General features: G+C 43.1%; 1 protein-coding gene across 1 annotated transcript; it reads left to right on the forward strand.

The window, feature by feature from the left end:
* Positions 1-4,004: 4,004 nt before the first annotated feature.
* LOC129697997 (SLIT and NTRK-like protein 5) lies at positions 4,005-11,302 on the forward strand. Its single transcript, XM_055636804.1, has 2 exons — positions 4,005-4,095; positions 5,940-11,302. The coding sequence occupies exon 2, from the start codon at positions 5,991-5,993 to the stop codon at positions 8,598-8,600; it is 2,610 nt and encodes an 869-aa protein (XP_055492779.1). The 5' UTR covers positions 4,005-4,095; positions 5,940-5,990; the 3' UTR covers positions 8,601-11,302.
* The last annotated feature ends 1,938 nt before the right edge of the window (positions 11,303-13,240 follow it).

Here is a 13,240-nt window from a genome sequence, read left to right on the forward strand (position 1 = left end):
AACACCTGCACGGCAGGTTTTTTTCAGGGTTGTGCCCTCCCCCTGTGCTGCTGCCTTTTTGGTGTCATCTCTAAAACACGTCTCCTCTCCAAAAAACTCTCCAGCTATGAATGAACATGCCTTGGAGTGAAAGAGGTGATGTTCTGCTGTTGAAATCAGTTTTGTTCTACTGACCTTTTTTTCACCGCAGAGCTATTACCATTGACTACTTTCGACCACTTTTGACTACCTACGACTAGCATCACGACCTACTACGACCGGCTTCGACTAGACCTATGACTAAATAAATATTGATTTTTTCCACGCGACCTATTTTTAGTCGTGGTCAATTTTTACATGTTGCCCAAAGCCCAAGTAGTAACTCAGCAGGTCAGGCAGCATCAGAGGAGACAACACAGTTAATGTTTTAGTTAAGAGATATTTATAAGTTCTCATACAAGGCCATCAACTCCAAATATTAACTCAGTTATACTCACCATAAATGCTACCTTACCTACTGAGTACCACCAGAAATTGTACACCATACCTTTCGGTCTGAACGAAATGTTGTGCCTTGCAGTCATACATATAATAAAAATAATAAAAAGCACACAATAAACACAAATTTAACATCCACCACAGTGAGTTCACCAGGCACCTCCTCACCAAAGATCTTAGAGCAGAGCAAGATGGGCCACTCCTGTGAAATACAATGGGCTGACGTGTAGTACGCTACAGAGGGGATCCTGGGCATTTTTCCCCGTCCATTTTAGTAACCGGAGCCTACCTGACCCGACCCGACTCGCAGTGTAATCAATGTTGCGGGGCAACAGTTTGTGTGTGTGATATAGGGATAGATTCATAATTCTGTCAGTTCATACTTCTTGTCAAGAATAAAATTTGACTCTGGTAATTGTCTTTTTTAATGTTTTTTAAATAATTCCTTTTTAAATAGCTCACAAGCAGTGTTTGAGTTGATTTTGTAGTAACCGGAACCGAGCCGACTCGCAGGGTAATTGACATTGCGGGAGAAGTTTTTGTGTGTGATATAGGGTTAGATTCATAATTCTGTTAGTTCATAATTCTGTTAATTCTTGTTAAAGAATAAAATGTTTATAAACACACATACATGAATGTGATATAAATGTATATAATCATATAACACACACAATTATATTTCTTCTGATCTAATGATGAACTTTATTTCAGACTCGACAAGGGACATTAAATAAGAAACATTGTAAACCTCCCCGCAACTTCACACACATTAGGCCTTATTCCCCCCTCCCCCCCACCGGCAATCTCTCCCGGGGCCGCTGACTACCCTCTCCCGGGGCCGCGCACTACCTCTCCCCGGGCCGCGCACTCCCTCTCCCCCGCTGCCCCCTCCCCTCTGCCCCCACACTCCCCCTCTCCCTCTCCGCGTGCCCCACACTCCCTCTCCCCGCTTCCCCGGGCCCCACACTCCCTCCTCTCCCTCTCCCCGGGCCCCACACTCCCCCTCCCTCTCCCCGGGCCGCGCACACTCTCTCCCCGCTGCCCCGGGCCCCCACACTCCCCCTCTCCCCGCTGCTGCCCACACCCCCTCTCCCCGCTGCCTTGGGCCCCACACCCCCTCTCCCCGGGCCGCGCACTCCCTCTCCCCGCTGCCCCACACTCCCTTTCCCCGCTGCCCCGGGCCCCACACTCCCTCTCCCCTCTGCCCCGGGCCCCACACTCCCTCTTCCCGCTGCCCTGGGCCCCCCACACCCCCTCACCCCACTACCCCAGGCCCCACACCCCCTCTCACCGGGCCCCACACACTCCCTCTCCCCGCTACCCCGGGCCCCACACTCCCTCTCCCCGCTGCCCCGGGCACCACACTCCCTCTCCCCGGGCCCCACACTCCATCTCCCCGCTAACCTGGGCCCCATACTCCCTCTGCCCGCTGCCCCGGGCCCCACACTCCCTCTCCCCGCTGCCCCGGGCCCCACACTCCCTTTCCCCGCTGCGGAAACAAAGATCCGATCTTTGGCCAGAAGCAAGATGGCGGAACAAGATGGCGGGGACTGGTTGCTAAAATGGGTCCTATAATCACCCATGAATCCGCCCATGAGCATACTACACGTTTGCGTGCGAGTAACCCATCTTGCTCCGCTATAAGATCTTTGCTCCTCACTGTGATGGAAGGCAAAAGTCTTAAAGTCTTTGTCTCTTCCCTCCTTGTTCTCCCTCTGCGTTGAAGCGATCCAGGCCTCCGATGTTGTGACCCCGCCGGGTGATGGTAAGTAAGTCAGTCCCACGGCTGAATCCAAGCTCCGCAAACAGGCCACTTCAAACTCCGTGGCCCGGGGTGGTCAAAGCTGCCACCCTCCAGTCCAGCGGACGAAGCTGTTGTTGCGGGAGCTCCGGAAAAACAGGTCACCAACCTGTGACCTACGGGCTCCCGACGATGTCGTCCAATGGGCCCGCGGCCGAGCCTCCAAAGTTGGCCCGCCCCCGCCGGAACGCCGCCACAGCTCTGGTCGGGTCACCGCCGGAAAGCCGCCATAGTTCCGAAGTTGGGCCGCCAGAATGCCGGAACGCCGCCACAGCTCCGAAGTCGGGCCACCACCGCCAGAACGCCAGAATACTGCCACAGCCCCGAGGCCGACAGCTCCGCCATTAGGCCTCAGCGCAGACAGAGATGGGGGACACAACAAGAAAAAGTCGCATCCCCCCGAAGGAAGAGACTAAAACCATATATCTCCCACCCGCCCACACACACACACACACATACACAACCTAATAAACTAAATTTAACTAAAACAGACAAAAGAAAACAACAAAAATATTGCCAACAGAGCAAGAATCACAAACATTCCTCTGTTCTAGCATTGCAGTGGTAACTCTTTAAAATGTTAAAAATATATATTTACTGGTTGTGAGGCATTGTTTGTACGAGGGGTTGTTAGGTGATTATTAATTGTGATTTAAAATACATTTTCTGCAACTTCACGGCTAATTACAATGATTGGTACATAATGAAGTATCACACCTGTGGTCGTCGTGGGAAATAGGAGCCCGAACGAATACCACCAGGTGACTGTTCCGAAATCAACTGTTTCCGCACAATGTAGGTTCTTCTTTCCATGATATCGACAACGTCAAACAGAGGGAGTTTTCTGTGTCAGTATCTATTTGTGTCACCCTGCACTGCCATCTATTGGCCAATACAATGCTGGCCTCAGACGAACAGCTTTTTTTTTGCTGCTTGTTTGCCTGTTATTTGGGAAATGGCTGGAATGACAAACAACCAAGCTGAGTACACTAAATACTGACGCTCCTGCAAATGGTTTGTTAGCGCTGATTTATTACCCCCTTAAAAATATGGACTGGATCAGCCTAGGTGGAATGTAAAACAACATACATCGTCGTACAAAACCGAATGAAGAGTGCTATTCAAAACTAGTGGAAGATTCTGGCTTTAAGATTTATTTCCCAGCTATTATTTGCGCAACATGCATCTTCCATTGCAAATTTGATATTTTGTCCCTCAAATTACAGCGTGGATTCGTGCTGCTGTTGACAGCGGCGTTAGGCTTTCAATGGCTCTGGATAATGGAAAAGCAAGGATACACGATAAGGACTTTGAGCGACATCCTTCCGCATTCCCCGAGGGTTGATTTAAATCCACATTAATACGACCGTGGATTTCTCTAGACAAGTACACTTCACAGCTTCATCACCCGACTTTCCACTTTAAGGCACAGCCAGTGGATGAGATCGCCACTGCCATATTTTACAGATCGCGATTAAAGGAAGCGCTGTCATCATGGAAGGATTTTTTTTGTTAGCGCCGAAATGAAGGACAAGAAGGCGGTGTGTTGGGCTGGCGATTTTTATTTTTTCGGTTAGCCATAGTAATCGCAGGGTAAAGTTGCTGTAAGTGAAGTGAGCGAAGTCTCCCATCGGCTCACGGTCGTGTTGATAATCTGAAGCAGTCTGTGAAAACCTCGCAACGGCAGCACACAGCAGACCGGGAACCAGTAGAACCACTTTAAGCATTCCTAATCACACATCCAACAGTTTAACTCGGATCCTGGCCGGAAACGCACCACCTCCTGCAATATTATGAACTCGCAGGAGCCGAGCCGGGTAAGTCAATTCAAATCTTATTGTAACTGAATTTGGCGAGCGTTATCTCTCGGTTCTGGAAGTAAGAAAGGGTCTTATTTGTAAATCTATTTCTTTATGCTAGACGTAACGGGTGGAAAGTATTGGACATAAGCAAAATAATGAAAATAAATCAATCTTCTGGCATTAAAACATGAAACACAGATAGCAGTGATCCGGAGAGACGCGTTGTCGGGCATTCATTGAATACCGCTGATTTATCCTTGTGCGTATTGTGCTAATCCTGAAGTTTAACGTTTTCCATCTTTGCATTCTATGCTGATATATTAGATAAAATTGTGAACTTTCTTTTATTTGGGGAGGTGGGATGATCGGGGTGGGAGGTGCGTGGGTGGACGAAGTAACATTTGCCCATGCATACAGCATCGAGGAAAACGATGGGAGACGCTGTTGATAAAGGGGGAAAGAGCACGGTTCTCATTCGTCCATAATGGGATGGGGTGGGGGTGGGGGGTCCTAATAATCGTGTTGAAATGCCTAAACGTTTAATTGCGCTTTGTTTAAATGTTGCGCTGCAACCTTGTGCATTCGTATCCTTGAGGTTGCAAAAGATTGAGTCGAGCAAAAGCAACCATGCTCGAAACGAAGTGATTTTCAGCATCAGTAGGTAGAAATTTACATGTCTTTTTGCGAAGCCTGTGCGATGCAGTGGTTGAATGAAAAAATAGCGGCAGGAAAACGGATTTGTTTCAGCTAGATGAAATTTGGGTATTATTTGGGATTATTGGCTTGCCTTTAATCAACTTGTGTGTCTTTTACCCTGAGGGATGAGGGTCTGCGACAGTTCTCGCCTATTATAACCAGCAGTTCCTGCTTTGTAACGTTGGCGATCGGCTTTAGCCAAATTTTCCGATCTAACTACTGTACTTTCACGAGGCTGCTTTTGCGAAATTTCGCATGGAAACGCGACGTCAGATATGGCTGAATGTGCCGAACTGTTCTTCAAACCCGCCACTGTTTGGAGGGATGGGGTAACTCAGTTGGGGGAAGAAATCAGTATTCAGTTCGAATGAGAGCGAGGGAGAAAAAAAATAAAACCACGCTCATCATTACTTTGTCATCTTCTGTGAAGAATATGAACCGCAATTGCTTCTGAAAGCACTCAGCTGCGTATAACTGGAAGCGTGGGCTACGTTGTACTGAGTGATTTATGTGAAAACAAATTAACATCTTATTTGGAATTATTTGCAAATGTGCATATGTTCGGTGAGAGCTATTTTTAGTCAAGGGTTCTTTATCGAAAGGTCACGATTTTCTATAAATAAAGAACTTAGAAGTGTTCTACTTACCAACCTAGGGCTTTATTGTTGCAAAATAAACGTTTAACTGAAGACACATTTCTGAAATCTAGTCAAAGACATGTTGATGGTGGAGTGATGTTAACGCAAATGTGTGATAAGCGATGCTAACACAAAATGCAACTTCCTATCTCAACTAACAGAGACTCCAATCATTCCTTGTCCACCGAATACGTCTCCTCGCCCAATGCATTGAACTGTCGCCACTGAAGGATCTGGCATGGAACTGAGAAGCGATCAGATTCCTGAAATTATACCGGGGATGTCATTTTAACTTTTGATGACCTCGACGTCATTGCAGCGATCAGTTGAGAAGCTGATGGCAATTTCACCAAACGAATCTGTCCTCAGAAAATAGCCCACTCCCTTGAAAGTGGTGATGATGGCGGGGTGTATGTTTGTGTGTGTTGGAGGCGGGGATGTTGGGGGAGGGGGGGCAGTTATGTTGGTGACGTTAGTCGATCGCTTGCAATGGAAAGTATTTACATTCTTTCTTATCTTCTGAAGGTGATAAACTGTAACAGAGCACTAGACTGAACACGGATCCGCGCTCGGACCATGAAAATGTATGCCTGGATAACGCAGACCATCGCTTTTGCATCCTTCGTCCTATCTTGGGCTGAAACCATCGAAAGCTACGGAGAGATTTGTGAAAATCTCTGCTCCTGCGAAGAGAAAGACGAAGTGCTGGTCGTGGGTTGTGAGAACAGCGAGATCATCAGCCTGCTGCAGATCAGTCCGCCGCGGTTCTCTGTCTACCATCTCTTTCTAACCGGGAATCTGCTCCATCGACTGTACTCGAACGAGTTTATTAATTTCACTGGGGTTGCTATACTACATCTGGGTGGCAACGAGATACAGGACATCGAAGCGGGCGCTTTCAACGGGCTGCGGGCGACTCGGAGGCTGCACCTCAATAATAATAAATTGGTAGCGATACGAGATGATACTTTTTCTGGACTGGAAAATTTGGAATATCTCCAGCTAGATTATAACTACATCAGCTCGATCGAAGGCGGTTCCCTCAGTAAACTACACATGCTGCAAGTCCTAATACTGAACGACAATCTCCTCAGCACCTTGCCCAGCAACATTTTCAAACACGTCCCTCTCACCCACCTTGACTTGCGGGGCAACAGGCTCAAGATGTTGCCCTACGCGGGGCTTTTGGAGCACATGGACAGAGTGGTCGAACTGCAGCTGGAGGAAAACCCCTGGAACTGCACCTGCGATCTCATAGCTCTCAAGGCCTGGCTGGAGAGCATCTCTTACACTGCCTTGGTCGGGGAGGTTGTTTGTGAGACGCCTTTCCGGCTCCATGGCAGGGACCTGGACGAGGTCGCCAAGCAGGAACTATGTCCCAGGAGATTGAACATGGACTCGGATTGGAAACCCGTGCCCCCTTTGACCACACACGGTTATTTCTACACCACTCCAGCGCCGGCAACCTCCTTCATTACTTCTTCGCCTGTATCCAAGTTCGCAGCCAAGGCCCCTAAAGGCACTCGCCTCCCCAAAGTACCACGTGTGCGCGCCACCTCCAAGGGCCCCTCCTTAAAAGAAGGATACAACTATGGTCCAATTTTCGCCTATCAGACCAAGCCTCCTGTGCCTTTAGTGTGCCCTCGCCAATGCACGTGCAACATGCAGATATCCGACCTCGGTCTTAACGTTAATTGCCAGGAAAGAAAAATCGAAAGAATATCGGAGCTGGAGCCAAAGCCCTATAATCCCAAAAAGATGTACCTCACTGGGAATTACATTCTGACCGTGCGACGCTCCGATTTCTTTGACACGCCAGGATTAGATTTACTGCACCTTGGCAACAATAAAATAACCGTGGTTCAGGACCGTGCTTTTATGAACCTGACACATTTGCGCCGACTTTATCTCAATGGTAATTACATCGAAAGACTCACTTCAGAGATATTTGACGGCCTGCGAAGCTTGCAGTATCTCTACCTAGAGTACAATGCCATCAAAGTGATAGTGCACGGCACCTTTCGGCCGGTGCCCAGTTTGCAGCTGCTCTTTATAAATAACAACCTGCTGAGGGCCTTTCCCGGGGATATCTTTCTTGGTTTGAATTTGACCAGGCTCAGTTTGCGGAGTAACCGTTTCACCTCCCTGCCTGTGGTTGGAGTCCTCGAGCAACTTAAATCTTTAATACAGATCGAGCTGTACGAAAATCCCTGGGATTGTACATGTGATATAGTGGGCATGAAGCTTTGGCTGGAAAAGTTTAATACTGGCACGCTTATAAATGACGTGATCTGTGAATCGCCCAAAAGGTTCGCAGGAAAAGACCTGCGAACGATTAAATCCGATATAATCTGCCCCGATTACTCAAATGTAGTGGTGTCGACTCCCAGTCCCTCCGTTACCCAGTCCACAGAAATACCCACCACCGCGGCCACCCCGCTTCAGTACATCTCAGACACCGGCTCGGTGCCGCTCTCCGTCCTCATCCTGAGCTTACTTTTGGTTTTCATCACATCCGTGTTCGTTGCCGCTGGCCTCTTCGTGGTGGTGATGAAACGTCGGAAAAAGGCCCAGAGCGATCGGGCCAGCACCAACAACTCGGACGTGAGCTCCTTCAACTTGCAGTACAGTGTTTACAGCCACAGGTCGGCCCCCAAAGCCAAGGGTCCAGTCAGTCAAGTGTACGAGTACATCCCCCAGCCTCTGGGACACATGTGCAAGAACCCCATCTACAGATCCAGGGAAGGCAATGCAGTGGACGACTACAGGGATTTACAGGAGCTGAAAGTCGCCTACAGAAACCACCCAGAGGAGGAGAGGGAGAACCAGCTGAGTAGCCCCACATACAGCATCAGCGTCATAGAGCCACATGAAGAAATCTCCACAGTGCAAGATGTAGATCATTTCTACCGTGGGATTTTAGAACCCGAGAAGGTGTCGCCCAGTGGGAACAGTGTTGACTATAATTATGGCAGCCCACCAAACTATAATTACTCACCAAACTATGAAGTTAGACGTCAATATTTACATCCAGAAGGGATGAGGGAGACGGTGCTGTATGGGGCACCCAGTAATTTATATGCTGAGCAAATTAGAAATGACTATCTGGAACTCAAGGCAAAGTTTCACGTTGAGCCAGACTACCTCGAAGTTCTCGAAAAACAGGCCACGTGCAGTCAGTTCTGAGCCAGAGAGTTGTTTATATACAGTATTTATTTATAATTATCTGGGTTTTTTTCTCTCTGGTTAGCATCAATGTTTGAGGTGAAAGTGCATTGGCACCAGATTGTCACCTTGAACGGATATTTAAACAAGGGGTGTGCAGCACAAACACATGTCCACTGAAACATTTGAATTTGATCAAGGATCCAAGGAGTTCAACTGAAGGTGTTATGATGGCAGTAGGTATAAGTAATCGTTTTGGGTGTTATTGCTTCTAAAGGGACGTTGCGGTCTTATTATCTTTTGGGCTACAATATAGTTTTTAACTAAAGTGGCATTACATCTAAAGTGTGCTGGTAAGATTGTTGTTTCTTCACAACACATTTATTCAAGTTGAACATTTTAGTTACAAAATGGACCCGGTGAACTGCTTCTCATCACAGAAAAAAAAATCCCAGGAGTTAACTCCAACCAAAGCATTTTGCTTATTCCTAGATGACATCAAAAATAGCGCATGATGTTCAGAAATCCATCAGTACATTGCAGCTTTGCTGCAGGACATAATATACCTGTTGCAGTTGATCTCTGTGTGTTTTAGATGATGTACAATGCACAGTTTCAGTTTGGTTCTAGCTTCAGCCGTCTTTATAATTAGGATCAAATTGGCCTTCCAGCAAACCTTTGAGGGACTAGCACACCCCTAATATTATTATGAAGCTCTTATACTTTAAGTGGATGTCTTTGTATGCATTCTGCACTTTTAAATTAGAAAGAGACCTCAGGGTCTTTAATATTCATCTCAGAGTTGCACAAATCAGTGAGTGCACTGGGGCCACGCAGGGCTATATGATGGATTGTACAAAACTGTATGTATTGTCTGTACACTTAAAGGGGGAAAAAAAACTGAAAGGGGTAGTTATATTACACCACCAGGTGTTCAAACTGGCTATTTGTGTGACATATTTTTTTTACATACAATATATAGTTTAACAAAATAGAAATTATAAATGCAGTTGAATTAAAAATAGCAAATTGTTTTAAGTGGCTATTTAAAGCCAAATAAAACAAAAATACATTTAAAAACATTCGTCAGAGAGCAACATTTTAACAGGGTTTACCATTATTCATTTTAACAGGGTTTACCATTATTCATTTTAACCAGTTGTTATCATGGAGTTGCAGTTTTTCAATTAACCAGATTTCTATCAAGATTTCTGGTATTCTGCAACCAGAATATGAGTTAGGGGTCAGCAGAATGATGCATTTATCAAGCAATTTTAGTAAAAGAGGCAGTCAATATGAGATCTGGAATACTGTTTGAACAGTTTGCATTAACATCCCCAGTAGAGGTCTCTACAAATATATGCCATTAGCTGGTCAGTATTTATTCAGTAATTTTCTATATCCATTGGTTTTCCTCTTTAAAAGTAATCACCTTGCATTCATATGGGATTCAAATAGTTAGGCATTCCACAATATTCCACTCCATATTTGTTTGAATTGATTGAAAATCTTGATTTTCATAACACTGCTGTGGTATTTAAATGTTGTTTCACTGTTCACCACAATTTTCCCACATATATAATGTGTGAGAATTGATACTGAGTTAATTTAATTCATGAGATAGTACATAGCATCTCCATGAACTATGTAGTAAAGCAGGTTTTCATTTTGGTATAGTTTACATTTATTTATTTAAAATACTTTTCTGGGAGATTTGGCTAAACGCAGATATACCTCAAGTATTTCAGCCAGAAAACATAAGCAGTTGAAATACTCTTTGAAATCTGTCAAATACATTTAAAATAGTTTCTCATGGAAGTCTTATGAAAACAATATTTAAGTCGATGACAAATCACAGCCACTAATGGTATTGGAATTGTGAAAGATGTTTCATTAAAATGACATCTGATTTTTTTTTTTTTTAATGTCATACATATTGTTTCTTTCTCTGATTAAATTATCTTAATGATTCAGTAAACCTTTCTCACACTTGCTTTTTTGTAGATAATTAACTATCATGGCTAAGCCTAAGAAGGATCCAGGCCTATGCTTGTGGGAATTAAATGTCAGGATAATATAAATCTATTGTTACTCATTATGATTTTTTTTTTTTACTGCACACTTATGGAGAATAAAATGCAGGCGGAAGTTCCTTAGAAATAATAGTTTTGTTGCAAATTTACAGGCATTCTATTTGCTCGGCCCAGGTGAAATACAGCAGCATATGATGGAAATTCAGACTTCTCTCTTTCCTGAAAATATTAACATTTTATTGACGCACTAATTGTATCTCAAATATAAAAAAATCACAGTATTTATTCTATTTTCTTCTTGGTTGGTTTTATTAACTTTGGTGCAATAAAACACAACATATTTATCGCATCCTCACCAGAGATATTGTTAAGACTAATAAATCACAATGTATGTTTGTTAAAGGAGGAAGAGTTTTGAATGTTCTTTTTATTTACTTGAACATAAATGTAGAATTACCTCACATTAAAATTATTTCTGGGAAACCTTCTACTTACACAACTCAGATAGGATGGAGCATCTGAATTATTGAATCACCATACAAGAGTCAGTGCTTATTTGGCATATGCCCCAGATATCAAATGGAACAGTGAATTCCTTATTTGCTGCAGCTTTACAGACACTTTCTAAGCAGAAGAATGCTTTGAATGCCAGATGGAATCCAGTGTTTCTATTTTACATTCATAAAACATGCTATTTTATTTTAATTATTATAAAACATGCTATTATCGCTTCTTCAAGCTCAGAAGACCTCTTAAACCATGTTTGTTGGAAGTATTGATCTGATAATGCTGCAGCAAGATCAGAGAGGTATCAGGAACCTGCAATAACAATGGTATTATTATCCCACTCCTTAACTAACCAAATGTAAAGATTGATGAAGTAGCAAGAGTATATGAGAGAGGAAAGAAAATGTATCGGTAGTATTCAAGTCGGGTACCAAAAGAGAAATGAAGGTTGAGAGGAAAAATTGAATTGAGTGAGACAAAGTAATAAAAAAGGAAAACAATATTTTCATTTTTAATAATCCTTTAAAGCAAACTGCCAAATATAACTGGAACAAAAAAAAAGTATTCTGCCAAATAGATTAATTGGCATTGCCTTAAGATTTGTCAAGTTATTACAATGTTCTTATGTTAGCTCTTAATGAACCATAACTTGCCATGGCATATTTAATAGACGATTCATCAGCAATTCTTGCAAATTCATCAAAATAATGGACAATTTAAAGATAAGACCCTATTTGTTTTTTAAGGAAACCAAAGAGCGGCATTAATCAACCCACAAATTATGAAGAATTGTCACTGATTGAGAATTTTGTGGCATGATTGGAGTATTATAAATATAATGTTTTATTAACACACAATTACTTTTCCAGCCACATCTTTCCTCGCCACATCATCCTGGTGAAATGGGAAAAACAGGACACAAGAAACTGTTTTAAGTCAACATTTGAATGTACGAGGAAATGTTTTGAACATACTTTGCTTTCACCACACTTACATTTTCTGAAAACTATATGCACAGAACTGCATCTTTGAACTCCATGTGAGTCAAGTGATGCACAGAATTGGGCTTCTGGTTGGGTATGCCAGTAACTTTAAGGACAATGCTTATTTGTTAAAGAAACAAGGTTTCCTACCACATAGCCTACTTTTTCCACTGACCTCTCTGGATAGAAGGAATGGATGATATTTCAGGTCAAGTCCCTTCTTCCGACCAGTATCTGCAGTTCCTACACATCCTGTATATATTCCATACTGTGTGCATATAGTAATGTTTCACTGAGATCATTTATTATTTTAAATGGGTCTTAAACTCCAAAATTTCACAACATAATCAATTATTTTTAGTTCCAAAGGAAAGCTGTTTTGGATAACATAAGAATTTATGCTGGACTTTGCAAAAATTGACCTGCTGAGTCAGTGTGCATATTGTGCTTTGCAACACAAATAACAAGTCATAAGATAAGTAACCATTTCATAGTCAGGTCCCTATTTTCTTCCATTCGGAGTAAAATACCACGTTCAAAACTAGATAACTATGGTTTGTTTCATCTGGTGATTATAATCTCACAATTTATTGTACAGCATTGATTATAATAACCACAATTATATTGCTGAAATCAATGAAAGATACAGAGGTATTGAAACTAATCAGGCAAACCTACTCTCTGGGATATTTGTGATATTTTGGATATCTTACTATCAGTTTAAAGAAGAGTCGCCTGTCCATTCTCTCCCCAGATGCTGCCTCACCTAACGAGTTACTCCAGCACTTTGTGTTTTACTCGCTAAGATATTTGTGGAACAGTTATTTGTTCAGTGTGTTCTTAAAGATACATGGTACAATATATTAATCTGCTACTCTTGTTAGTAAAGAACAAATATATAATAACATTAAGTTATATAGATTTAAATTAAGACAATTCCTTGTTTGAATGATTATTTCACACATGTTTACAAACTAAAGAAAATCCCTACATAGGCCAGTAATTAGTCGAGCGTGCACACCAAAACATAATGTAATATGATTCCTACGAATATTAAATACTCTTAATGAGTCTATGCTACTGAACTGAGCACAAGCAATGGATACAAAAAACATGGCAATTAAAATAAATGGTCAGC

The sequence above is a fragment of the Leucoraja erinacea genome, chromosome 6 (genome assembly GCF_028641065.1).
Source record: "Leucoraja erinacea ecotype New England chromosome 6, Leri_hhj_1, whole genome shotgun sequence".
Classification (NCBI taxonomy): Eukaryota; Metazoa; Chordata; class Chondrichthyes; order Rajiformes; family Rajidae; genus Leucoraja; species Leucoraja erinaceus.